This window comes from Ornithorhynchus anatinus, chromosome 3 (genome assembly GCF_004115215.2).
Source record: "Ornithorhynchus anatinus isolate Pmale09 chromosome 3, mOrnAna1.pri.v4, whole genome shotgun sequence".
NCBI lineage: Eukaryota > Metazoa > Chordata > Mammalia > Monotremata > Ornithorhynchidae > Ornithorhynchus > Ornithorhynchus anatinus.
This window is the reverse complement of record NC_041730.1, coordinates 87,569,922-87,597,541: the sequence shown is the minus strand read 5'-3', so window position 1 is coordinate 87,597,541 and position 27,620 is coordinate 87,569,922. Positions and strand designations below refer to the sequence as shown.

General features: G+C 49.6%; 1 protein-coding gene across 2 annotated transcripts in view; it reads left to right on the top strand.

The window, feature by feature from the left end:
• Positions 1–216: 216 nt before the first annotated feature.
• The window catches only part of COL13A1 (collagen type XIII alpha 1 chain), a 201,382-nt gene continuing 173,978 nt past the window's right edge, over positions 217–27,620 (top strand). For both annotated transcript variants that reach the window (XM_029060873.2, XM_029060872.2), the window contains exons 1-2: positions 217–950; positions 15,736–15,805. In XM_029060873.2, coding sequence (XP_028916706.1) covers positions 678–950; positions 15,736–15,805 — 343 coding nt within the window. In that variant the 5' untranslated portion in view covers positions 217–677. The remainder of the gene's footprint in view (positions 951–15,735; positions 15,806–27,620) is intronic.

The window sequence follows — 27,620 nt, the reverse complement described above, 5'->3', positions numbered from 1 at the left end:
TGCACTAAGCGCTAGGGAAAGCCCCCCTACAGTGCCAACATTTGGAGAGCCAGGAAGATCGGTTGGGATGCTGGGGGGATGGGAAGGGGATGGGGGGGGGGATAGGGAGGGGGGGGTCAGAGGCCGGGGTGGGGGGGGAGGAGGGGGTGGGTCAAGGGTCAGGGGGCGTGGGGAGGGGGCGGGGTCCAGGGATCTCGGGAAGCCGGCCGGGCCCTCTCATCCGATCCCCGGAGCGGAGAGCCGGTGTGTCGGGTTACAGGAGACACCGGGAGCGGCCGCGGCAGTTTCGTCTCATGGAGCCGTTGGGGACGGACCCCTCCTCTCGTCCACCCCGGGACTGAGCCGGACAAACCCACCAGGGGAACCCCGGCCCCCCCCCCCGCCCCATCCCCACCCTTTCCCTCCAGAGAGAGCGAAAGCCAAGAGCGAAGACAGGCCTTTTCCACTGGAGGGGCAACTCTGCTTTTAAAGAGCTTTTTCTCCTTTAGCGGCCGGGACTCTTTCCCTCGTCGCCTCTCGGTGTGGCTCTCTGGCCTCGTCCTTATCCCAATCTTCGCCCCCGCCCGTTTGATTTGGGGTTTTTTTATTTTTCCACGCTCCCTCCCGCGGGAAGGAGAGGTGTCCAGCCGCCTCCGGCCGTTTTATTTATTCTATTTATTTCTCCGTCGCTGCCCAGGATGGTGGAGGCCGCGGGCCGGGCAGGTGCCCACCCCGGCGGGCCGGGCAAAGGACCGGCCGAGGAAGGGCGACGTTTGGGGGTGCCGCTCCTGCTGAGCTGTGCGCTCTTCGGGGTGTCCTGGTTTGCTCTGGTGCTGAGCCTCCTCGTCTACTTCAGGACCTCAGACCTGCAGTCCAGGGTTTCGCAGTTGGAAGCCCAGCGATCGCCCTGGCTGCCCGCAGACCAGATGGAGACGGCTATTTTGGGACGAGTGAACCAGCTGCTGGATGAGGTCGGTCCCCTCCGTCGTCTTTCTCCTCCTGCCCTCCTCACCTCTTGAAAGTTTCGCCCCTTCCCCGCCCTCCGACTCCCCAACTTCGGAGACCCCCCCTCCCCCCCCCCCCAGACCCTCGAGTCTCTGCCCGTGAGCCCGTCACCGTCACAAATGTCGGTATTTGTGAAGCGCTTACTATGTGCAGAGCACTGTCCTAAGCGCTGGGGGAGAGACAGGGTCATAATAATAACGGTGGCATTGGTGAAGCGCTGACTGTGTGCAGAGCACTGTCCTAAGCGCTGGGGGAGACACAGGGGAATCAGGTTGTCCCCCGTGGGGCTCACGGTCTTGATCCCCATTTTCCAGATGAGGTCACCGAGGCCCAGAGAAGTGAAGCGACTTGCCCACCGTCACACGGCGGACGAGTGGCGGGGCCGGGATTCGAACTCATGACCCCGGACTCCAAAGCCCGGGCTCTTTCCACTGAGCCACGCTGGCCCACGCGAGGACACCCCCCCCCCATTTTACAGATGAGGGAACTGAGGCACGGAGAAGTTAAGCGACCGGCCCACAGTCACACAGCTAAGTGGCAGAGCCGGGATCGTCTCTATCGGTTGCCGAACTGGACGTTCCAAGCGCTTAGCACAGTGCCCCGCACCGCCTCGGCCACTTGTCAGCTGTGCGAGGCTGTGGGCCAGTCACTTCACTTCTCTGGGCCTCAGTGACCTCATCCGGAAAATGGGGATTAACTGTGAGCCTCACGTGGGCCCACCTGATGACCCTGGGTCTCCCCCGGCGCTTAGAACAGTGCTCGGCACATAGTAAGCGCTTATCAAATACCAACGTTATTATAGTAAGCGCTTAGGAAATGCGTTCGAATGAATGAAGGCTTGTGGTCCGGTAGGAAGAGGAGGGGCCTGGGAATCGGGAACACCTGGACTCCAATCCAGACTCCACCACTCGCCCGCGCTGTCATTTTTAGCTTAACTTCTCCCTGCCTCGGTTTCCTCATCTGTCGATTGGGCGTTCAGTACCGGCTCTCCCTCCTACTTTGGACCGCGAGCCCCTCGTGGGACCTGCTGATGGCTGAGTGGAAAGAGCCCGGGCTTGGGAGTCAGCGGTCGTGAGACCTGGGGCAAGTCACGTCACTGCTCTGGGCCTCGGTTACCTCGTCTGGCAAATGGGGATGAAGACTGTGAGCCCCACGAGGGACCACCCGACTGCCTTGGATCTCCCCCAGCGCTTAGAACAGTGCTTGGCACAAAGTAAGCGCTTAACGGATACCGACGTTATTATCATCATGAACACTGGCCCCTGCCTGTGGCCCGGTAGGAACAGGAGGGGCCCGGGAATCGGAACACCCGGGTTCTAATCCAGATTCCGCCCCTCGCCTGCGGTGTCATTTTAGCTTAACTTCTCCGGGCCTCAGTTTCCTCATCTGTAAAATGGGCGTTCAGTACCGGCTCTCCCGCCTACTTGGACGGCGAGCCCCACGTGGGACCTGATGATCTGGTATCTACCCAGCTCTCAGGACAGTGCTTGGCACCTAAGAGGCGCTTAACGAATCCCACTGCGAGCCCCGCGTGGGAGAGGGACGGTGTCCGACCCCGTAGACCGTGAGCCCGTTACTGGGCAGGGATGGTCTCTATCAGTTGCCGAATCGTCCGTTCCAAGCGCTTAGTACAGTGCTCTGCACATAGTGAGCGCTCAGTAAATACCATTGGATGAATGAATGAACATACAACTGCTGAGAACAGTGATCGACCCATACTAAGCACCAGTCTCCCCCTCCCAGATTGTAAGCTGGTTGTGTGCAGGGAAAGTGTCCCTTTATTGTTGAAGTGTACTCTCCCGAGCACTGTCGTACTCTCCCAAGCGCTCAGTACAGTGCTCTGCACACAGTAAGCGCTCGATAAATACGAATGACTGACTGGGGAAACAAATACCACAATTATTATTATTTTCTGGAGCCCGGAGCTCCAAACGGGCTGACTTAAGTCACAGTTTGGTGTGGGCTGGGGGGGGGGGGGGGGGGATGGGGGAGAGGGAGAAAGTGCCCATTCTCCCAACAGTGGGGAAAAATCAGCTCTGGGGGGATCGGAGATTCACCTAGGGTGCCCTGGCACAATCCGGGACATCTGTTCAAGTGTCAAAAGAAGAGGCTCCGGTGGCAAATTTAAACTAGCTGGGAGAGTTTTAATATAGCGCTCTGTTCTTCAGCACTTGTGAGCTTTGTCTGCGAAGTTTCCATTATCCACCCTCACACCCCCTCATAATTCATTCATTCGGTCGTATTCATTCATTCAGTCAGTCATTCAATAGTATTTATTGAGCGCTTACTACGTGCAGAGCACTGTACTGAGCGCTTGGAATGGACAAATCGGCAACAGATAGAGACGGTCCCTGCCCTTTGACGGGGTTACAGTCAAAAGGACATTCCGGTGTTTGTAATGGTTGGCCATTTTACTTGCCCGAATTGTGGTCTGCACTGTATTATTGTTTTATATGCCCATCCTCACCTTCTGCCTGTGAGCTCCTTGTGGGTCAAGGACTTTGTCTCAATGGGCTTTCTTGTCATCTTCCCAGGGTTTATTTAGCACACTGTAAAAGCTTAATAAACGTTGTGTGCGGTGCTCTATGCTGAGAGCTTGGAATGTACAATTCGCAGCAGATAAGAGACGATCCCCGCCCAACAAGGGGCTCACGGTCTAAAGACAGCATGGTGTAGTGGATAGAGCACGGGCCTGGGAGTCAGAAGGTCATGGGTTCTAATCCTGGCTCCGTCACCTGTCTGCTGTGTGACCTTAGGCAAGTCACCTCATTTCTCTGTGCCTCAGTTTCCTCGACTGTAAAATGAGGATTAAGACTGTGAGCCCCGCGGGAGAAAGGGACTGCATCCAACCCAATTTGCTTGCATCCACCCCAGAGCTTAGTAGAGTGCCTGGCACATAGTAAGTGCTTAACAAATACCAGAATTATTATTATTATCACTGATAATTGTGGTATTTGTCAAGCACTTACTACATGCCAACCACTGTGGTAGATATAAGGTGATCAGGTCCAAAACAATCCCTGTCCCCCATGGGGCTCATAGTTAAAAAGAGGGGGACAAGAGGTATTTAATCCCCATTTTACAGTTGAGGAAATTAAGTAATTTGCCCAAGGTCACACAGTAGCCAAGTGGAGGAGCTGGGATTCCCTAACTAAACCTTTCCTTATTTCCTCTTTTTCCATTCCCTCCTGCGTCGCTCAGCCCCACGACACACAGTAAGCGCTCAATTGATTAGAACTCGGATTATCTGGCTCCCAGGAGGGTGCTCTCTTCTACTAGGCCGTGAGTCCGTTCAGGCCTAGGTGGGGAAACTGAGGCTGCGGGGCAGGAAGTTTATTGCTTCAGCTTAGTCCCTCAGTCAGAAGCAGAAACTCAAATGACCCCCCATGCACCCCGCTCCTTCCGGCCTCCCAGCTGAGGCCTGAATCCCGTTTCCCTTCCCCATCCCGGCCCTCGACCTGACCCACGGCCTATCCAGGGTGGCATCGGGTGAGGTGTGGATGTGTCTGCGGGAAGGGGAAAAGTGATGGCATTTGGAATCCCAGGAGCCGGTTCAGAACTTGGCTCCGTACCCCGGTGCCAACTCACGTCACCCAGCTCAGCCTCTGACTTAAGAGAGGCAGCCGGTGTCTGCTGGGCCGTGGCGGGCGCCGGGCCCAGAGTCCTGAGGGCAGAATTGGTCCCCAAGGCCCATCTCTCCGTGACAGATCCTCCGCTTCCCCCCAACTTTCCTGAGCTGCATGACTTTTATGGCTATATTGTGCCAGGGTGGGGAAAAGGCAACTGGGCGTGAATCACACTGCTCGCACTAGGAGTAGGAAGGCCGAAAGCCTCCAAACTTGGGAAAAACTTGCTCCGTTCCCAGTACGGGCTCAAACTTGAGGTCAAGAGGTCCCAGCTTTGCCAACAGTGATGCGGGTGCTTGGTCTGTAGCCGGGGGGAAGCGTTTGTGCTGAATCCTCTAGCAGGGGACCTGGAACCGACAGAGAAACCTTCCGTGCTTTTTCAGGAAAGGGGCAGGTGGGACTGTCGTGGGCAGGAAACGTGTCTGTTTCTTGTTGTATTGTTCTTTCCCAAGCACTTAATGCAGTGCTTTGCACACGGTAAGTGCTCAATAAATACAATTGAATGAATGAATTGGTGAATGAATTAGTGGGCCATATTTAAGATGCCTTACCCCCACAGCACTTCAGAATGGCTCTTTCAATCGTCTTCCTTCCCCGACCTGTGACTTATTTTAGTGTCTGTTTCTCCCACTAAGATTGGAAGGTCTCTGAGGGATCGTGGCTACTAACTCTGAGTCCCAAGGGCTTAGCACGGTGCTCTGCGGAGAGGAAGCGCTCAGTATTGGTTGAACGATAGGTCGGACTGGGATTTCCAAAGTGACACATCAGAGGCCGCTCCTACAGCCCCCGTGACTCCGTGAGCAGGTTCCTACAATGCATTCCCAGGAAAACACAGTCGGAAGGAAATTCTAGTCGGGACCAGCCGGAGTCACCAGCCACAGGATTCCCCAACGGGGGCTCCTGGGATGGGGAAAGGTTTGGAATAGAGTTATCCGAGCCCAAGAATCCCAGAGTCCAGCTGGCCTTACAGGGGATGGGGATGGTGGTGCCTCCTAAAACTTTTAGCTTAGTGGCATCCTTTGGGACGTACCTCAAGCAGGGAGGTGGGGAGGGAGAGGCAAGGGATCACGGTCCCTTGGAAAACATCTGTGGGGATAATAATCAACACCAACCCCATAGGGGCAGAGGAGGAGATTGTCTTCCTGGATATATGGGAGTGGGGGGGGGGGTGGAGTGAAGCCACCGTTCCTCGCCCCTGCCGTAGCTCAATTATTTATTTAGTAATAATAATAATGTTGGTATTTGTTAAGCGCTTACTATGTGCCGAACACTGTTCTAAGCACTGGGGTAGACAAAGGGGAATCAGGTTGTCCCACGTGGGGCTCACAGTCTTGATCCCCATTTCACAGATGAGGTAACCGAGGCACTGAGAAGTTAAGTGACTTGCCCAAAGTCACGCGGCTGACAAGTGGCCGAGCCGGGATTCGAACCCAGAACCTCTGACTCCAAAGCCCGTGCTCTTTCCGCTGAGCCACGCTGCTTCTCGAATTTAGTATTATGTATTGAGCCGTAGGGGAGCAGATAGAGCACAAGCCTGGGAGCCAAAAGGACCTGGGTTCTAATCCCTGCTCTGCCCCTGTCTGCGGTGTGATGCTGGGCAAGTCACTTCACTTTTCTGTGCCTCAGTTAGTTTCATCTGTAAAATGGGGATGAAGATTGTGAGCCCTCTGTGGGACAGGGACGGTGCCCATCGCGATTACCTCGTCTCACCCCAGCACTTAGAACAGTGCCTGGCAACGTTGTAAGTGCTTAACAAATGCCACAAATATTATTATTCATTCTGAACCACTCTGGTTCTGAATATTGTCATTTGTCTCCCCCATTAGCAAGTACGCGTCTTGTGAGCAGGGCATGTGTCACTTCTTTAGTCTATATTTCCCAAGCATCTAGTAGAGTGCATCACACCAAATAGGTACTCGATATATGCTGATGTTGCTGCTATTTACTACAACAACCGCTAATACTGAGGCGATCCTGGGGGAGAAGGTCCAGCTTCTCCTCCAAATCACTTCCCCTGGGAGCCCACAGAGGAGGGAGGGAATTCTGAGAGACTAAAGCTCAGAGTGAGAACACTCTGAAAGTTTGCTTTAGAACATCCTGAGGTCTCCAGAACCCCATTTGGGAACCGCCGAGGCAACGCTAAAATGGACCAGAGGTGAATAACCCCAAGGCTGGAGGTTACTCAGAGGAAACCCCTGGGGTAGGGAATTGGGGGGGAAAGGGGAAGAAGGCACAGGAAAGGTCATAGTTGTGGGAAAGCATCAGAGCATTTCATCCTCGTCCAGCAGATCTAATTCAGAAACCGTGTACAATGTAGGTGTAGAGACTGAAACCCCTGATCGCTGCCTTTTCCAAGAGTCATCGTTACCCCAGCTACTAGAGATCCGGAAGTGAGGAGAGAGAGAGCTGGGAAGAGAGGGAGAGAGTTGGAAGATCAGAGGAATCCAAGAGGGAATATGACCTTCGTGTGGGATAAGAAGAAGAACAGAGGGGAGTGAGGGAGAGAGCATGAGACCAAGATGAAAAAGAGACCGCTATCAGAATGATTTAGGAAAGAGAGGAACATGATGGAAATGGAAAAGGGGTGGAAATTAGGATGAAAAAGACAGAAAAGAGGGAGAGGCTCCAGACTTTAAGATCTTTTGGGCAGGGAATGTGTCTAACTCTGCTACAGTGCACCCTCCCAAGTGTTAGTCCAGTGCTCTGCACACCGTAAGTGCTCAGTAAATACCACTGATTGATTAAACGTTTGATGAGAGAATAAGGAAGGGGACCAGCAGAGAGAGTGCTGATTATAGAACTACCAAGCCCAAGGCACGTTCACCCTTTGCTCACTTTTCATGCCCCTTTGTACCATATCCTTTCGGGTGGATTGCTGTCTCCCCCTTGATTTTTTGACGTTAATGACTTTTCCAGCTGTGATTTTGTGTGTGTGTGTGTGTGTGTGTGTCACGAGGCCACAAATGAAGGAAATCAAAAGACGGCTCCAGCTTCTGGGGAATCTGTCAGAATGGAGAAATAGGGGAGAGGTGGAGAGACAGAGATGAACTCTTAAAGAGTACTTGCCCCATTTCTTTTTCATGAAAAACACTCTAAGGAAGAAAGAGGAACAGGTGTGGGCATGGACCAGTTGGGTCAGGTGGAACCATTTAATTTATGTATCTGGGAGCTGGCTGCATTTTCTGGGTAGCTATTGCTAGATAACTACCCTAAAAGAGAGGTGACGGGCCAATCAATCAATCATCGAACAGGGACCGTGTCCGACCTAATTAACTTGTACCTACCCCAGTGCTTAGAACAGGGTTTGACGCATAGTAAACGCTTAACAGATACCATAAAAAATCATTTAGTGGGAGCTTAGCACGTGCAGAGCACTGTACTAAGCACTTGGGAGAGTACAGTATAACAGAGTTGAGAGACACGTTCCCTGCCCACAAGGAGCTTACAGTCTAGAGGGGAGCTGTATTTCACCACCGCACAGACTCAATGGACTGCAAATCAGTTTTCCTTCATTCATTCAATGGTACTTATTGAGTGCTTACTTTATGCAAAGCACTGTACTAATTGCTTGGGGGACTACAATATAACAATAAATAGACACGTTCCCTGCTCATGAAAAGCTTAGAGTCAGAACATGCGGGTACATGGACACCACAGTTACCTAAACTGGGAGTGCATTTATCCCTTGAGGTTGTGATTGAACAAACCTGAGATGAATTCTTTAGCCTTGCAGATAGATTTATAAAGTCTATCAGCCCTCTGAGAGTTTTAGTAGCCCGCAAAGTTTCGCAGCCCCTCTACCACTTCCACGTGTCCTAGTTGAGATAACATTCAGAATTATACCACCGGTACTTCGATGGATCAGTTGCATTTATTGAACGTTAGCTCTGTGAGGAGAACTATATTAGGTGCTTGGGGAAGTACAAATACAGTAGAGGTGGGTAGATATGAACCCTACCCTCAAGGCGCTTACAATTTAGTGAGGCACCGAGAGCACAAACTGAGACACAAAGAAGCGCCTTGAGAAGCAGCGTGGCCTAGTAGGTAGAGTACGGTCCTGGGAGTCAAAGGACCTGGCTTCTAATCCCAGCTCTACCACTTGTCTGCTGTATGACCTTGGACAAGTCACTTAACTTGTCTGTGCCTCAGTTACCTTACCTGTCAAATGGAGAGTAAGACTGTGAGCCGTGTGGGACATGGATTGGGTCCAACCTGTTTAGCTCATACCTACCCCATAACTTAATACAGTGCGTGGCACACAGCATTTAACAAATACTGTAAAATAAAACGATAAGTAAAGTGGCTTGCCCAGTGTCATCCAGCAGGCTAGTAGTGGAGCCGCATTAGAACCTGGGTCCTCTGATTTCCAGGCCCGGGATCTTTCCACTAGATCATACTGCTTCTTTTAGAGACCAAAAGAGTGAGAGAGGTCTCTGCATGGAGTCTTCTGGGGTCCCCGGGGTCTCCATTCCACAATGGGAAATGGAGAGCCCGGATTCTGGTTCAGTACAGAGATGAGCAGGTGGACATTTTCCCATAACGTCACCAAATCGCTGAAGATAGCCAAACCCATTTCTCCAATCTTCATTTCCTGTCCCTGAGACCACAAATCTTCCAATCACTGGCAGCACCTCCCTCCTTTCCCACCCAGGCAGCTTTTATTTGAAGAAGACCTTCTCAGGGGTCTAAATCCACTGCCCTCCCTGTTTGGGAAAGAGACTGGGGGTAGGGGATGCAGTTGCCTGTCATAGCGAAGTTGCCTCTAGGGCTTCAAAGAGGAATGGAATGAAAACCATGAATGGGTGGAAGCGTTGGCGTTCACAGGCAGACCCAGCCCACCGAGGGGACACTGAAACTCTTTTTCCTTCACAGGTTTCCATAGCATCTGGCCTCAGCTTCTCCTGCCAAGGCCTCAGGGGTTTCTCCGCCCTCCCTGCTCAAAAGGGAACTGTGGGTTTTCTGAAACACCGAGCTGAATGAAAGACAAGCATGGGGGTCACCCTCCCGCCCTCCCGTCTCCCTCCACCACCTGAAATGTCTTTTAAACTGAATGAAACAGCCCTGCCCCAGCCCCAGAGCCTCCTGAGAGTACCAGGCTGGCTCCCTGGACACCCGGGAACTGTGCCAATCATCGGGTAGATGGGGCACGATGCCCGTCGTTGGACCGCCTCCATTTGCACTGTGTGTCAGTCCTGTCCCACATGGGGCTCACACTCTTATCCTCGTTTGATAGATGAAATAACTGAGGCACAGAGAAGTGAAGTGACTTGCCTAAGGTTCCACAGCAGACATGTGGAGAGCCGGTCTCAGAAGCCAGGTCCTTCCGACTCCCGGGCCCGTGCTCGTCCCTGTTTCTCGTGGGGATCTGGGTTGGCAGGGAGAAAAGGTGCAGCTCAGGATTGGGGACAAAACCTTCTCCTCTCCTTAGGGAGGGCTGAGGTGCTCCGCTTAAGGGAGCTGCATGAATTCCCAGTCCCTTTGTCCCAGGGGACACCAAGAGCCTTATGTCCCATCTTCATTTTGATCTAAGGATTCTCTTCTTCCCTTCTGCTGATCCACAGATCCACCCTACTTGTCAGCCAGTCAGTCAGTTGGAATTATTGAGCACTTACTGTGTTCAGAAAACTATACTAAGCTCTGGGGAGAGTAAAATAAAACAATACAACAGACAGATTCCTTGCCCATAATGAGCTTACAGTCTAGAGGGGGAGACAGACATTAATGTAAATAAATAAAATTACAGATATGTACATAAGTGCTGTGGGGCTGGGAGGGCGGTTGAATAAAGGGAGCAAGTCAAGGTGGCGCAGAAGGGAGTGGGAGAAAAGGAAAGGAGGGTTTAGTCAGAGAAGGCTTCTTGCAGGAGATGAACCTTCAGTAAGGCTTTGAAGGTGGGGAGAATCATTGTGTGTCAGATATGAAGAGGCAGGGCGTCCCAGGAAAGAGGCAGGATGCTGATGAGAGGTCACGGCAGATAGACAAGATTGAGGTACGGTGAGAAGGTTGGCATTAAAGGAGTTAAGTGCTTAGAACAGCCAAGCATCGTGGTTCAGTGGAAAGAGTCCGGGCTTGAGAGTCAGAGGTCATAGGTTCTAATCCCGTCTCTGCCACTTGTCTGCTGTGTGACTTTGGGCAAGTCACTTCACTTCTCCGTGCCTCGGTTACCTCATCTGTGAAAAGCGAGCCCCACGTGGGACAACCTGATAATCCCGTAACTTCCCAGTGGTTAGAACGGTGCTTGGCCCATAGTAAGCACTTAACAAATACCACCATTATTATTATTACAGAGCATTGTACTAAGCGCTGAACACTGTACTAAGCGCTTAGCTGAGCAATCCCAGCTCTGGCAGCCAGCCTCTGGGAGCAGCCTCCAGAATGACTCCGGCCCTTCCTCCTTCCCAACGGTCCATACTCTCGGAGCACATTAACCACCAGGAGGAAGTAGGTAGCCAAAATGTCCATTGCACGCGTGAAATTTGAAGCCAGTGATTCCCGTGAGTCACGGTCCTTGCTGGCAGTCCAACCCTGGGTAGTTAGCGGGACAGGGTGAAGGTTATCTACAGGGGTTGCCCCGATCTCTGAAATGCATTTATGTAGGTGACAGCCTGGTCCAAGTGGAGTATGGATCTCCTGAGGAGCAAAAGACCAACCAGGAGGGGATGGATGTGTTCAGTTTAATAATAATAATAATTATGTTGGTATTTGTTAAGCGCTTACTATGTGCAGAGCACTGTTCTAATCTCTGGGTAATCAGGTTGTCCCACATGATGCTCACAGTCTTAATCCCCATTTTACAGATGAGGGAACTGAGGCACAGAGAAATTAAGTGACTTGCCCACAGTCACACAGCTGCCAAATGGCAGAGCCGGAATTCGAACCCATGACCTCTGACTCCCGAGCCTGAGCTCTTTCCACTGAGCCACGCTGCTTCTCTTTAAAGGAATTAAACATGGAGAAAGGGGATTGTTTACCTTGTACCCTTTATTCATTCATTCATTCAAATTTATTGAGCGATAACTGTGTGCGGAGAACTGTACTAGGCACTTGGATGAGCACAATACAACAATAAAAAGACACATTCCCTGCCCACAAGAGCTTGCAGTCTAGAGCAGGGGAGACAGATATTATATATAAGAAAAATTACAGTTATGTACTTAAGTGCCGTGGGCCTGGGAGGTGGGAAGAACAAAGGGAGCAATTCACCTCACAGCACTTTTGTACATATCCATAATTTATTTTAATGTCTGTCTCCTCCTCTAGACTGTAAGCTCCTTGTAGGCAGGGAACGGATCTACCAACTCTGTTAACTGTGTTCTCCCAAGCGCTTACTACAGTGCTCTGCACGTCGTAAGCAGCGTGTCCTAGTGGATAGAGCACAAGGCCTGGGAGTCAGAAGGACCTGAGTTCTAATCCTGGCTCAACCACTTGTCAGCTGTGTGGGCAAGTCACTTCACATCTCTGTGCCTCAGTTACCTCGTCTATAAAATGGCGATTAAGACTGTGGGCCCCCGGTGGGACATGGACTATGTATATATATATATATATGTTGGTATTTGTTAAGCGCTTACTATGTGCCGAGCACTGTTCTAAGCGCTGGGGTATCTGGCCTGATTGTCTTATCTCTACCCCAGGACTTAGTACGGTGCCTGGCATAAAATAAGCGCTTAACAAATACCATAATAAAAAAGAAGACAGGTAGAAGGAAAGGAATCTTGATGCCATCCAGGTGATCCATTTTCAGAAGCTGATTCCAGGCCATGGCATTTCTTTTTGATGGGGAAATTGAAGCTTGCTGTGGCAGGGAATGTGTCTACCAACTTGGTTATATTGTTAATGATGGTATTTGTTAAGCGCTTACTATGTGCCAAGCGCTGTTCTAAGCGCTGGGGTAGATGCCCCAGGTAATCAGGTTGTCCCACGTGGGGCTCACAGTCTTCATCCCCATTTTACAGATGAGGTAACTGAGGCACAGAGAAGTTTAGCGACTTGCCCAAAGTCACACAGCTGACAAGTGGCGGATCCTGGAATTGGAACCCACGACCTCTGACTCCCAAGCCCGTGCTCTTTCCACTAAGCCACGTCTCCCAAGCACACAGTGCAGTGCTCCACACACAGTAATCACTCTATAAATACAATTGATTGATTGATTGGGAGATCAGGATGGATAATGGCCATAAAAGGATTTTTGGAGAATCTTTGTCGATTGGAGTCTAACTCCCAGCTGTGGTATTTGGAGGTATGAGACAGAAACTTTGGGGGGCATCTGAAATACAAATTCCAACCCTCTTTGGCAACTACCTGTTAATGGACTTTTCACCTGGTTGAGCTGGGAGATTTCTCTTTCCTAGTTCCAGCTGGGGCCCCTCCTGCTATCAGGCCTTTCTTAGCATTGGCGTTAACCTCCACTCATCTCTCTCATTCCACCCACATATTCTATCTCACCAAATCCTGTCTCTCCAACTTTCCCCAGATGCTTAAAAATCTACCTTTGCCACTCCATTCAAATTGCCACCATGTTCATCCAAACACTTATCCTACCCTGCCTCGATTACTGCTTTAAGGAGGTTTCCTTGCTGACCTCCCTGCCTCCTGTCTCACCCTACTCAAGTCCATACTTCCCTCTGTTTCCCAGATCATTTTTCTCAAAAAACATTCAATTCATGTTTCCCCACTCTTCAAGAACCTCCAGTGGTGTCCCTTCCACTTCTGCATCAATCAGAAGCTCCTTATCATCGGCTTTAAAGCGCTCAATCCCCTTGCCCCCTTCTAACTTACCTCACTTATTCTCTTTACTACAACCCCGCCCACAGGGTAGGTCGCTCCTCTAATACCACCCTACTTATATCTACCCCAGTGCTTAGTAGAGGGTTTGTCGCTATTAAGTGCTTAACAATGTTATTATCGTCATCATCACCATCTTTATTGTTATTATGTGACCTGGATTCCTCTCCTGGATCGTTGCTGGATCGTGGGTGACCACCTCCGGCCCTCACTTTTCTTCTCTGTTAAATTAGGGCACCGGTAGCTGTTCTCTGCTGCTTCCCCAGGAATGGTCTAAGGATAAAATGGGATATCCTGGAAAAGCCCCTGGATAGGAGGGAAGGAAGGAGGAATCCTACTCTTCTTCCAACCCATGGTCCCCTTTCTCTTTTCTTCTTTTTATGTTTTTGAGTTTATCTTGAAATATTCATCTATCTAAGATTACAAGCTCCCTGAGGGCCGAGATCTTGTGTGTCTCCTCTATCGTATTATATTCTCCCCAGTATAGTGCTCTGCACACAGTAAATGCTTATTATATACCACTGATGGATTGATTAGTTCACCTCAGGTCCCCTCTGCCGCAACTTCTTGCATTTTTCCACTTTCTTCACCTTTCTCTTTCCTTTAACAGGCACCTGTGAACTGATTGCCCTGAGGCTAGCTCCCATCTTTAACAGCCTGCGAATCTAAACAGAGGTTGGCTCCTTTAAGGGAGGCTGGTGGCTTGTCTTGGCATCAACTTGGAACCAACCAGACCCCTGAACAAAAACCCACATGGTAGCAGAGTCGGGATTCTCAGTAAGGAATAAGTGGTCGACTCACATTTTCTCTTTGATACTGATACAGGTATTTTAATAGCAGGAGATCATGCCCATCTGATGTTTCAGCATTGCTGTCTTCTTCGGGCCCTCCGGCTTGATTGAGCGGAGGATGCCACGAGGCCCCAGAGCTGCCTAAATAGGGGAAGGGCAGGAAGGCTGCTGGTTTGCCCGGTTTGCTTTTATTCTCCAGGCTGGGAGAACCGTCGTTTACTTGGCTCTGCAGTTTGGTTTTTTTTTGATGGTATTTGTTAAATTTCTGTAAAATGGGGATTTACTGTGAGCCTCACGTGGGACAACCTGATTACCCTATATCTACCCCAGCGCTTAGAACAGTGCTCTACGCATAGTAAGCGCTTAACAAATACCAACATTGTTATTAAGTGGTTACTCTGTGCCACGTTGCCAAATTGTACATTCCAAGCGCTTAGGACAGTGCTCTGCACACAGTAAGCGCTCAATAAATATGATCGAATGAATGAATGAAATGTATTAAGCACTGGGGTAGATAAAGGGACGTAGTGCACGTCCCTCCTGGGGCTCACAGTCTTAATCCCCATTTTACGGAAGAGGTAACTGAGGAACGGAGGAAATGAAGTGACTTGCCCAAAGTCACACAGCAGACAAGTGGCAGAGTCAGGATTAGAACCCAGATCCTCTGACTCTCAGGTCCTCAGACACTGTCCATTAGGCCATGCCGCTTTCTAAGAACTTCCTACCTCTCCCGTTATTAAAAAAAAAGAAATTCCACTGGTCTGACCAGAGTCTCCAACTGTTCAGTGTGAGTGAGACGGGATCAGGAGAGCATATGAGATGGAATTTGGGAGGGGCAGGAAGGCTTTGAAAAGGTAGTGGGTCGGAAAGGCAGGATTTGGGTCTCTGCAGTTCCGCTCAGAAATGCCTTGGTCTTGGGATAAATAAGGCTGGGAATTGAGCCCAAAGGGCTTCACCTATTCACCATGGCTGGCATCCCCCCGATCACCTCACAGAGTGGGCACTTCTTGTTCTGCCCGGAAACCAAAGACTGCTGAGGCCCTGTCTCCCTGAGCAAGTTACTTGCCTGTGGGAGGGACAACTAACAATAACGTTGGCATTTGTTAAGCGCTTACTAGGGGCAGAGCACTGTTCTAAGCGCTGGGATAGATACAGGGTGATCAGGTTGTCCCACGTGGGGCTCACAGTTTTAATCCCCATTTTCCAGATGAGGGAACTGAGGCACAGAGAAGTGAAGTGACTTGCCCACAGTCACACAGTTGACAAGTGGCAGATCTGGCATTGGAACCCGTGACCTCCTGACTCCCAAGCCCGGGCTCTTTCCACTGAGCCACGCTGCTTCTACAACTAGTTGGGCATCTTCTAAGGGTTGCCCAAACGGAGGGGCCACAGTCTCCTAAGGTACCGTTCGCCTGTCCACTTCCTCTGAAACCGTCGGAGGACCGAGGGTCGAAGGTGGGCCGGAACCAGAACCCTCCCGCTCCTCATTCCCCGCTCCACCACCTCCCCGGATCGAGAAATGACCCCCCTTTTTCTTTCACTGTTCCTTGCAGAAATTAAAGCTTCACCTGCCCAGACAACGGGAAATCCGGGATACCTCCCAGAGATGTAGCTGTCCAGCAGGTAAGGAACACCAGGGTCCGAGCAGCAGCGGCAATTGTTTACGCATCTCGTGGGCGATCTGGCGTGTTCACGATTACCACTTCGGATTATAGGATTTCTACAGCCTTTTGCATATGAGGATCAGGGAACACTCAAGAGAGGAAAATCAGCTGTGTGGAGGCTTGTTGGGTATTTATTCAGTGGGTAGAGTAGAAGCGGCGTGGTTCCGTGGAAGGAGCCCGGGCTTGGGAGCCAGAGGTCATGGGTTCTAATCCCGGCTCCGCCGCTTGTCACCTGTGTGACCTTGGGCAAGTCACTTCACTTCGGTGCCTCAGTTACCTCATCTGTAAATTGGGGGATGAAGACTGTGAGCCCTACGTGGGACAACCTGATTACCTTGTATCTACCCCAGTGCTTAGAACAGTGCTTGGCACGTAGTAAGCACTTAAATACCAGCATTATTATTATGTCTGCTGCGTGACCTTGGGCAAGTCACTTCATCTGTCAGTGCTTCAGTTACCATATCCTTCAGTTACCTTAATCCCACGGTAAAAGGGGGATTAAGACTATGTGAGACAGGGACTGTGTCCAACCTGATAAGATTGTATCTACCTCAGCATTTTGTACGGTGCCTACACGTGGTCAGTGTTTAACGAAGAGTGATTCCATTCTCTCAACCCGCGTCTGGACGGAGCTAAGGACCCCCAAACTGCAGACCCAGCCAGGCCTTCAAGTTCAGTCCTGAGATGGAGCCCCACAGCTAGCCTAGGGGTTCCATTAAATAGGAATCTAAAGGAATAGGGAATGATCTCAAGGACAAGATCAAGTCTACCCTCCGAGGAATGGGTGGCAGGGTTCTGCAGAGGTTGACTGTGTTGGATTCCCCACTAGAAGAGTCCTAGACTGTAAACTCCCTGTGGGCAAGGAATGGGTCTACCACCTCCGTTGTACTCTCTGAAACATTTAGGACAGTCAGCACACGGTATGCACCCCATAAATCCCATTGAGATACGGAAAGGAAATCAGCAGAGGCTGCTCGGCCCTGGAATTCATTCATTCATTCATTCAATAGTATTTATTGAGCGCTTACTATGTGCAGAGCACTGTACTAAGCGCTTGGAATGTACAGATCCTCTGGCCTCAATGCTCACAGAGGCTGGATGACACGAGAGGGGCCAGATTTGGGGCGGGAACTGAAGTTCCTTGCTGACGCTGGACAGGGAGATGTCCGTGATGTCATACGTGATACTATGGACATCCAGCATTAATTTGATCATGTCATGGGTCTCATTTTTGGAAGAATGCAGACTTCCCACAATCCTAGAACCTTCCCCCTGGATAATTAACACATATGTACCTATGTACTTCTGAACATATAATGTTGGTATTTGTTAAGCGCTTACTATGTGCAGAGCACTGTTCTAAGCGCTGGGGTAGATACAGGGTCATCAGGTTGTTCCACGTGAGGCTCACAGTTAATCCCCATTTTACAGATGAGGTAACTGAGGCCCAGAGAAGTTAAGTGACTTGCCCACAGTCACACAGCTGACAGGTGGCAAGTCTGATATTCATTTATCTGATATTCATTTATATTAACGTCTTTCTTCCCCTCTAAACTGTAAGCTCCAGTGCAAAAGGAGTATGCCTACCAACTTCATTCCATTGTACTCTCCCAAGTGCTTAGTACAGCGCTCTGCACACAGTAAGCACTCAATAAGTATGATTGAATGAATGAACGTACACAGCAAGCACTCAATTAATACGAGTGATTGATTGGGAACCCCCGAAGGTCTGCCTTTCTCCAGAACTTTAGCATCCCTGTGCCGAATCAGAGTGCAGCCCAGCGCAATATCTAAGCAGGGGCACCTGGTAGCAGGCGCTGCGGGAGAAGGAACACCGCACTGAAAAGGATCTAATTCCTTAGCTATGCACCAAGGGGATGTGCCAGGTCAATACTGCTTTGTCCAGTATAAGTCCATCAATCAATGGTATTTATTGAGCTCTTACTGTATTCAGGACACCATACTAAGCACTTGGGAGAGTTCAATACAACATAGTTGGTAGACTCTGCTCACAAGGTTTATAACTGGCTTCCCAAGCCAGATGGCCATTTGCCTGATTTATTTCCCTCAGCAAAGTCAGAAAGAGTTGGCTACTTTGGAAGAAGACCCTTCTTCTAGACTGAAGCCTCCTTTGTGGACAGGATGTCTATGAACTCTGTGGTATTGTATTCTCCCAAGCACTTAATAGAGTTCCCTGCATACAATAAGCGCTCATAAAATGCCTTTGATTGATTTTTGGGTCAGCTTTCCCATTTCTCTACTTGGGTTTCCTGAACGCTTCTGTTACATTGTTGTTTAGGGGTTAAGTGCTTGGAGGCCTGGCTGGGTCTGCAGTTTGGGGTTCCTGAGCTCAGTCCAGAGGCGAGTTGAAAGAGTGGAATTACTCTTCGTTAAACACTTGCCATGTGTAGACACTGCAGAAAATGCCGAGGTAGATACAAGTCAGGTCGGACGCGGTCCCTGTCCCGCTGCACACAGTAAGCTCTCAATAAATACGATTTACTGACTTACTGACTGTGCCGGAGCCTGCCAGCCTTCAGCAGGGGCAGGGAAGAGGTGGAAGCCTCCCGGGCCCTGGGATTAGAGCTCATTCGACGTGCATGATTCATTCCTCCTGTTCTTGTTTCTAAACTGTATCATCTGTCTTGAGTCCGGGTCCGCTCCCGCTATTCGAGCACAGTGAAGAAGCACATAATCACCCCAACCACCCTGGCCAGCCACAGTCGGAGCTGAGAACGTAGAACTCGTGCCTTGTCCCTCTGCCAGAGGCATCTGAGGGCGGGTTGGACTCAGGAGCCAGGAGAGGGAGGAGGGCGTGTGTCCGTCTGGGAGCGTCTGTGGCCTCTCATGAGTGGTTCTAGGGGTTTGAACCCCGTAATCATGGGTGAGGACCTGCCTCCCTCCCCCTGTCCAACCCAACTGGGCCATCAATCCTTCCCGCCGCATCCCACCCAAAATAAATCTGTAGGATGACGTCTGTGGACACGTGCTGCTTTCGCCCCCTGCCCGGCTCACTGAAGGAAGAGTGAGGCAGAGTTGATAGTCTTGATTCAGGATGTTCCAGGTCCCGGCTAATTAGTGAAGGGTCACAGGTGTCGGGGTGTGAAAGGGTGAGAAGAAGTGGCTTGCAAAATTAAAGGATGCCAAGCCTGAGGGAGGGGAGGCGGGGGTTACAGATGCATGAAAAATAGCTCCCTGGGCTCTCACGGGAAGAATGGTAAGGCTGGATCTCAGCCCTCGTTCTTATGTACACGCAAGACTAGGGGCAGTGCAGGTTTCTCAGCCTGGGAAGTTTCTCCTCGAGACAGGCAATCTTGAGCTGGGTGGAGTCCCTGAACGCTGATGCTGACGTCTGGCCATTTTGAAAATTGTATGTTGCTTAAAGAAAATAGGGAGTGATGAGTTGGGCCTTATTTTTCTTTCTTTTCCATGCCAAAGATTATTAGCTGGGACTCCCTTTCTGGGCTGGGTTACTGTGGGGTAGGTTGGCTGGGTAACTGCGGGGCACCTTGGCTCAGATTGGGGCTTTTCATGGACTCAGACCCGCCAGCAGGCTCAGGGCCAGCCTGGGTCAGACCACTGATCCACCCAACCCAGTGTTCAGTGTAGAGCGGTGACAACAGCGTGTAGGGAGAAACGAAATGATGGTGCTGGTCCTGGAAATCCCATCCTCCCAATAAGGAACGGGTGATTTAACACCCTTAATTTCTCTCTGGCGATCCATTATGGATCACTCATCTAATCAATCATATTTATTGAGCACTTACTATGTGCACAACACTGTACTAACTGCTTGGGAGAGTACAGTATAAGAGAGTGAGTAGACACGTTCCCTGCTCACAAGGAACTGACAGTCTAGAGGGGAAGATAGACATGAAAATAAACTACAGATATGTACTTAATTTCTGTGGACCTGAAAATGGGGTGAATAATAATTATAATTATGGTACTTAAGTGCTTCCTATGTGACAAGCCCCATGTGGGGCTCACACTTTTAATCCCCATTCTACAGATGAGATAACTGAGGCACAGAGAAATTAAATGACTTGCCCAAGGTCACACCTTCAGGACATGTCAGCCCCCCATCTCAAAAATCTCCAGTGGTTGCCCATCCCCCTCCGTATCAAACAGAAACTCCTCACCATTGGCTTTAAAGCCCTCCATCACTTTGCCCCCTCCTACCTCACCTCCCTTCTCTCCTTCTACAACCCAGCCCACATACTTGGCTCCGCTGGTGCTAACCTTCTCACTCTGCCTCCATTTCGCCCGTCTCGCCACCGACCCCTGGCCCTGACCCCTGCTCCACATCCTGCCTCTGGCTCGGAACATCCTCCCGCCTCAGATCCAACAATTACTCTCCCCTCCTTCAGAGCCTTACTGAAGGCCCATCTCCTCCAAGAGGCCTTCCCAGACTAAGCCCCACTTTTCCTCATCTCCCACTTCCTTCTGCATTTCCCTGACTTGCTCCCTTTGCTCCCCCCTCCAACTCCAGCCCCACAGCACTTATATACATATCTGCAATTTTAGTTATTTGATTCGATGTCTGTCTCCTCCCCTTCTAAACTGTGAGCTCATTGTGGGCAGGAAATATCACCGTTTATTGTGATACTGTACTTTCCCAAGTGCTTAGTACAGTGCTCGGCACAGAGTGAGTGCTTAATAAATACAACTGAAGGAATGAATGAAGTGCTGGAGCCGGGATTCGAACCTGGGTCCTTCTGACTCCCAGGTCCGTGCTCTATCCACTAAGCCACGCTGCTTTTTCAGGGTACAAGTGGTCAAGAGCAAAGCAGGAGGGAGAGGTAGGGAAATGGCTGTTTAGTAGGGGAATGCCTTTTGGAGGAGTTGGACCTTTAATAAGGCTTTGAAATTAGGGAGTGTGATCATATCTATCAGATATGAAGAGGGAGGAAGTTCCAGGCCAGAGGCAGGATGTGGGCCAGAGGTCTGTGGCAAGACAGGCAAGAATGAAGTATAGTGAGTAGGTTGGTGTTAAAGGAGTGAAAGTGAGTGGGCTGAGTTGTAGTAGAAAATCAGAGATGTAAAGTAGGGCAAGGTGATTGAGTGCTTTAAGTCGTAGGGTAAGGAGGTTCAGATTGATGCAGAGGTGGGCGGGCAACCGCTGGAGTTTCTTGAGGAGTGGGATAAACTGGATGGAATGGTTTTGAAGAAAGCTGATCCAGGCAGTAGAGTGGAAGTATGGACTGATATTAGGAGGCAGGGGGGTCAGCGAGGAGATTGATGCAGTAACCACAGTGGGATTTGATAAGTGCTTGGTGAAGAAGAAAGAGTGGATTTTAGTGATGTTGTGAAGGTAGACTTGACAGAATTTGGTGACAGATTGAATATGTGGGTTGAGTGAAAGAGATGAGTTGAGGGCAACGCCAAGGTTATGAGCTGGTCATTTTTTTTTGTTATTGTTTTTGGTTTTTTTATAGCATCTGTTAAGCACTTACTATGTGCCAGGCCCTGTAAGTAAATAAGCACTGGGGTAGATACGAGATTATCAGGTTGGATATGGTCCGTGTCCCACATGGGGCTCACAGTTTTAATCTTCATTTTACAGATGAGGTAACTGAGGCCCAGTGAAGTTAAGTGACTTTTCCAAGGTCACGCAGCAGGCATCGGGCAGGACCAGGATTAGAACCCAGGTTCTCCGACTCCCCGGCCCATGCTCTTTCCACCAGACCATGCTGCTTCTCCACACCGCTTGTGAATCGAGGAGGATAGTGGTGCTGCGTAGAGTAATGGGAAAGTCATGGGGAGGACAAGGGTTGGGTGGGAAGGTGATGAGTTCTGTTTCAAGACAAGCTAAATTTGAGGGATCAGTGAATTTAGCCACACCTCTCTTGAATCTGCTGAAATTTTAGGTGATGCGCTCATCACCTTCTGGGTGAAAAAACATTGCCTTTTATTAAATGCCTTCTGCATTGTGCATCCCCTCACCCTGCTCAGGGAGAGTTATTATTATGTGCCGTCGAGTCGTTTCCGCTTCATAGCGACTCCACGGATATACTTTCTCCAGAACATCCTGTCCTCTGCCATAATCTGCAACCTTTCTAATAGCTCTTCCGTTATCGTCGTTGTGGTCTCTATCCATCTAGCTGCCATTCTGCCTCTTCCACATTTTCTCTGGACATTTCCTAGCGTTAGTGTCTTCTCCAGAGAATTAGTCCTCTCGATTATATGTCCAAAATATGCTAATCTAAGTCATTTGGCCTTGCAAAGACCACTTCGTTTAATTTGCTCCTAAACCCATTTGTTTGTTTTTCGGACAGTCCATGGTATTCGCAAAAGCCTTCTCCAACACCACGTTTCAAAAGAATAGATGTTCAGAGAAGCAGCGTGGCTCAGTGGAAAGAGCCCAGGCTTGGGAGTCAGAGGTCATGGGTTCGAATCCCACCTCTGCCTCTGTTTCAAAAGAATAGATGTTCAGAGAAGCAGCGTGGCTCAGTGGAAAGAGCCCAGGCTTGGGAGTCAGAGGTCATGGGTTCGAATCCCACCTCTGCCTCTTGTCAGCTGTGTCAATGTGGTCAAGTCACTTCACTTCTCTGTGCCCCAGTTGCCTTATCTGTAAAATGGGGATTAACTGTGAGCCTCACCTGGGACAACCTGTTTACCCTGTATCTACCCCAGCGCTTAGAACAGTGCTCTGCACATAGTAAGCGCTTAACAAATACCAACATTATTATTATTCTGTTTTTTCACTGTCCAGCTTTCAGATCCATACACTGTCACTGGAAACACCATAGCACTGACAATTTGTATTTCTGTGGCAACTGTTATATCAGCACATTGCAAGACTTTTTCCAGGCTCTTCATAGCAAGTCTTCCTAACATTAATCTTCGGCGTATTTCTTGGATACTAGTTCCTTTATTATTGATTATTGAAACCGGGAGAGTAAAATTGTCAACTATTTCAATCTTCTCTCGGTCCACTACAAATGTGTTAAAACTTCCAGTTGTCATGATCTTTGTTTTCTTTACATTCACATATAGGCCCATCTTTTCGCTCTATTCCTTAACTTTTAATAATAAGCCCTTCAGGTTTTCTTCACTTTCTGCTAGTAGATGCACAATAATTCCACGCTCATCTTGACCACAAGCTTCAGAATTTTTGAAAACTTTAATCACGTTGCCTCTCAGCTTTATCTTTCCAGACTGAAGAATCCTAATCCTTTCAGTTTGTCCCCCTACAAAAGCTGCTCCACCCCCACATCATCTGAACTCTTTCTTGGGGCAATTTAAAGCCATTTCCTCTAGCTTGAATCTCTGTTAGCAAGATACTTAACCCTAGTGCTATGCAAGCCTCGGGGTTTCTCATCCATTAGAGGGAAAAAGCCATTTCCTTTACACTTTTCCTCAGCTGTTTTGGGCTGGGAAGATATTAACCCATGCCTCCTGGCAGGGACACAGCTGGGATCCTTTCAGTTTAAGGGCGATAAATAAGGATCTCATTGAATTTATCCAGGGCAAAGGAGGACATTCAGATTGTGTCACCTGGTCTTGGGAAAAGCCAACTGGCCTGGACAGCCGGATTCTCCATTTCTCTCCCGGCCACATCCTCCCCTGTCAACCGGCCGCAGAAAGTGAGGGATGAGACTTGGGAAATGTATGAAAGTGATGTGACCTTGTAGGATTAACAGAGCTCCCTTGCCTAATCAATCAATCAATCAATCATATTTATTGAGTGCTTACTATGTGCAGAGCAGTGTACTAAGCTTTTGGGAGAGTGTACTACAACGGAATTAACATACTCATCCCCTGTCCATAACAAGTTTACAGTCTAGATGGGCTGTCTCTGTGTGTGTGTGTGTGTGTGTGTGTTATGATGTTCTTCTAGACTGTAAACGTCTTGAGGACAAGGCACATGTTCATTCATTCATTCAATCGTATTTATTGAGCGCTTACTGTGTGCAGAGCACTGTACTAAGCGCTTGAAATGTACAATTCGGCAATGGATAGAGACAATCCTTGCCCAACAACAGGCTCACAGTCTAAAAGGGGGAGACAGTCAACAAAACAAAACAAGTAGACAGGCATCAATACCATCAAAATAGACAAATCGAATTATAGATATATACACATCATTAATAACAGAGTAATAAATAATATATACAAATATACCCAAGTGCTGTGGGGAGGGGAAGGGGGTAGAGCAGAGGGAGGGAGGAGGGGGAATGGGGAGGGGAGGAGGGGCAGAGGGAAAGGAAGGGCTCAGTGTGGGAAGGCCTCCTGGAGGAGGTGAGCTCTCAGTAGGGCTTTGAAGAGGGGAAGAGAGTCAGTTTGGCGGAGGTGAGGAGGGAGGGCGTTCCGGGACCGCGGGAGGACGTGGCCCAGGGGTCGATAGCGGGACAGGCGAGAACGGGGGACGGTGAGGAGGTGGGCGGCAGGGCGGCAGAGGAGCGGAGCGTGCGGGGTGGGCTGTAGAGGGAGAGAAGGGAGGTGAGGTAGGAGGGGGCGAGGGGATGGACAGCTTGGAAGCCATTAGTGAGGAGTTTTTGCTTCATGGGAAGGTTGATAGGCAACCACTGGGGGTTTTGGAGGAGGAGAGTCTATCAGCTGTCATATTGCTATATATTGTTGAGAATTTCCAGGCTATAAACAGCGTGGTTCAGTGGAAAGGGATCGGGCTTGGGAGTCAGAGATTATGGGTTCTAATCCTGGCTCCACCACTTGTCAGTTGTGTGACTTTGAGCGAGTCACTTCATTTCCCTGGGCCTCAGTTCCCTCATCTGTAAAATGGGGGTGAAGACTGTGAGCCCCACGAGGGACAACCTGATAACCTTGTATCTTCCCCAGCACTTAGAACAGTGCTGGGCACATAGTAAATGCTTACCAAATGCCATAATTAATTAAGCTCACCGTGAGCAGGGAAGTGTGTAGTACAGTGTTGTGCACGCTATAAATGCTCAATGAATATGATTGATTGATTGCTTAGTACTAAGAAGATCCTGGCCTCTGAGTCGCTCCCCGCTTTCAGAGGTTTTGGTGTTTCCCAGCTTATTTGAAGTTTAGAAACCCTAACCTGGAAAGAAGGGAAAAAGACAGGAACCTTGCCCTGCCCAGCCTCAGTTTTTTTAGGCAGAGATCCCGGTAGGGGGTCAGGGGTAGGGATGGAGGTGTTGGGGAGGAAGACTGAATCGTGGGTGTGTGTCCTTTACCTTTCACTGTTGAAAGAGAAGAAATCCTCACTTCGCCTTGCAGCAGCATGAAATACAGTGGGACTGGCACTTTGCCTCATCCTTTCACAGATGCCAGACCAGATTACCTGACCACCCTGCCCCTTTGTCCTTCTCCCAATTGCCCCTTCCCCACTCCTCCCCCTGGGTGTGCCGCTTGTGTCATGCAACGCATTCTGGGACTTGGGCCAACTGGAGTCATGACTTTAGTGGGAGCTCGAAGTTTGCTCTGTTGGTGAGGAAGGCCCCGAGTCCCACGTGGGACAGAGACTGTGTCCGATCGCAGTCGATCAATCTGTGGTATTTATCGAGCCCTTACTGTGTACAGAGCACTGTACTAAGCACTTGACAGAGTACAGTACAACAGAGTAGGTAGAGATCATCCTTGCCACAAAGAGCTTGTAGACTAGAGAGGGAGGGAGACATTAAAATAAATTCCAGATGGGTATGTATATAAGTGCTGTGGGGCTGGGGGAGGGGTGAATATCAAAGTACTTCAGGGGCATCACCGTGCATAGGTGACACAGATGGGAGGTAAGCTCGATAGGGCAGGGAATACATCTGCTAATTCTGTCTTATTGTGCTCTTCCAAGTGCTTACTACAGTGCACATAGTAAGCTCTCAGCAAAGGCAATTGATTGATTGAAGTGAGGGCTTTAGTTAGGAAAGACCCTTTGGAGGAGATGTGATTTTAGTAAATCAGATGGTCGTGACCTCATCGGTGTCTATCCCTGCCCTTAATATAATACTTGGCATGTAGTAAGTGCTGAAAAAATGCCACTGCTATGACTATTATTATTACTATTATCATTATTCCAAGAGACACAGGGACCCAGGCCCTCCCCGTTGGATCTATCGAGGCCTCCTGGTGGAGGGGTTTTTTTTAAATGGTATTTGATAAGTGCTTACTGTGTGTCAGACACTGTTCTAAGCTGGGGTAGATAAAAGATAATCAGGTCAGACATAGTCCAGGCCCCACATGGTGCTCACATTTTTAATTCCCATTTTACAGATGAGGTAACTGCGGCAAAGAGAAGTTGAGTGACTTGCCCATGGTCACACAGCAGCCAAGTGGAGGAGCTGGGATTAGAACCCAGGTCTTCTGACTCCCAAACTCATGCCCTACCCACTCACAGTGGGGTAGATACCAGTAAATGGTCAACCGGTTTCATATTGAGAGGTCTGATTTTCCTCTGGTCTGTCCCTTGTCTGGAACAGGTATGGCACTGGGTGCCTGCCCATCTAGTATTCCCATTTTCAGCATCCAGCCTTCTTCCACCTGGCCTCCCGAGGCCAAGTTCCACAACTAGGAAGCAGCGCTCATGTAAACACACACCTGAGGAAGGGAGGCCGTGGCTCTGGGAAAAGGGTGAGGGGACAGCCCCCTTCCCCACTCAATTAATTAATCAATTAATGGTATTTAAGGAGTGCTTACTGTTAGCTGTCCACTCTACCAAGCACTTGGGAGAGTACAATATAACAGGGTTGGTAGACATGTTCCATGCCCACGATGAGACATTAATATAAATAAATTATGGATATGTACATATGTGGGTCTTAGGGAGGGGTGAATAAAGGGGGAATAGAGGGGGATGTGCTTTTAATAAGGCTTTGAACCTCAGGGGGTCGCATAACTAGTAACTAACTGGGGATTAGTTAGTAGCCAGACATGCTTGAAGTTCAGGTAGCCTCCTGCATAATTCTGCAACATGGCTCATGTGTCACAGTTCAGCCTGTGACATCCTGTCATCCCATATCTACAGGGCCATTCTGTCAGTGGCCATTTCAGTTAGTGGTGCAGAGAAGAGCAGGCCATGGGGCCCACACAACTCCGAGCATTTAACCTGGGGGCCCCAGAGAGCATCATTTTAATGCCCACCCCCTGCGCCCCACCCCCAGTAGACTGTAATAATAATTATGGTATTTGTTAAGTGCTTACTGTGTGCACTGTAAGTGCTGGGGTGGATTCAAACAAATCAGGTTGGACACAGTCCCTGTCCCACTTGAAGCTCACAATCTCAATCCCCATTTTACAGATGAGGTAACTGAGGCCCAGTGAAGTGACTCCAGAAGGTCACGCAGCAGACATGTGGCGGAGCCGGGATTAGAACCCGTGACCTTCTGACCCGTGCTCTACCCACTATGTCATGCTGCTTTAAGCTCCAAAAGAGCAGGGTTCCCATCTCCTCAGCCCTACTGTATTGTCGTCTCCCAAACACTTGGCATAATGCTCTGCAGTGGCTTAATCAATGGTATTTATGAGCAGGTGTCTGTTTATTGTTGTATCGTACTTTACCAAATGCTTAGTACAGTGTTTGCACACAATAAGCGCTCAGTGATAATGTTGGTATTTGTTAAGCGCTTACTATGTGCAGAGCACTGTTCTAAGCGCTGGGGGAGATACAGGGTCATCAGGTTGTCTCACGTGAGGCTCACAGTTAATCCCCATTTTACAGATGAGGTCACTGAGGCCCAGAGAAGTGAAGTGACTCGCCCACAGTCACACAGCTGACAAGTGGCAGAGCCGGAAGTCGAACCCAAGACCTCTGACTCCGAAGCCCAGGCTCTTTCCACTGAACCATGGAATGAATG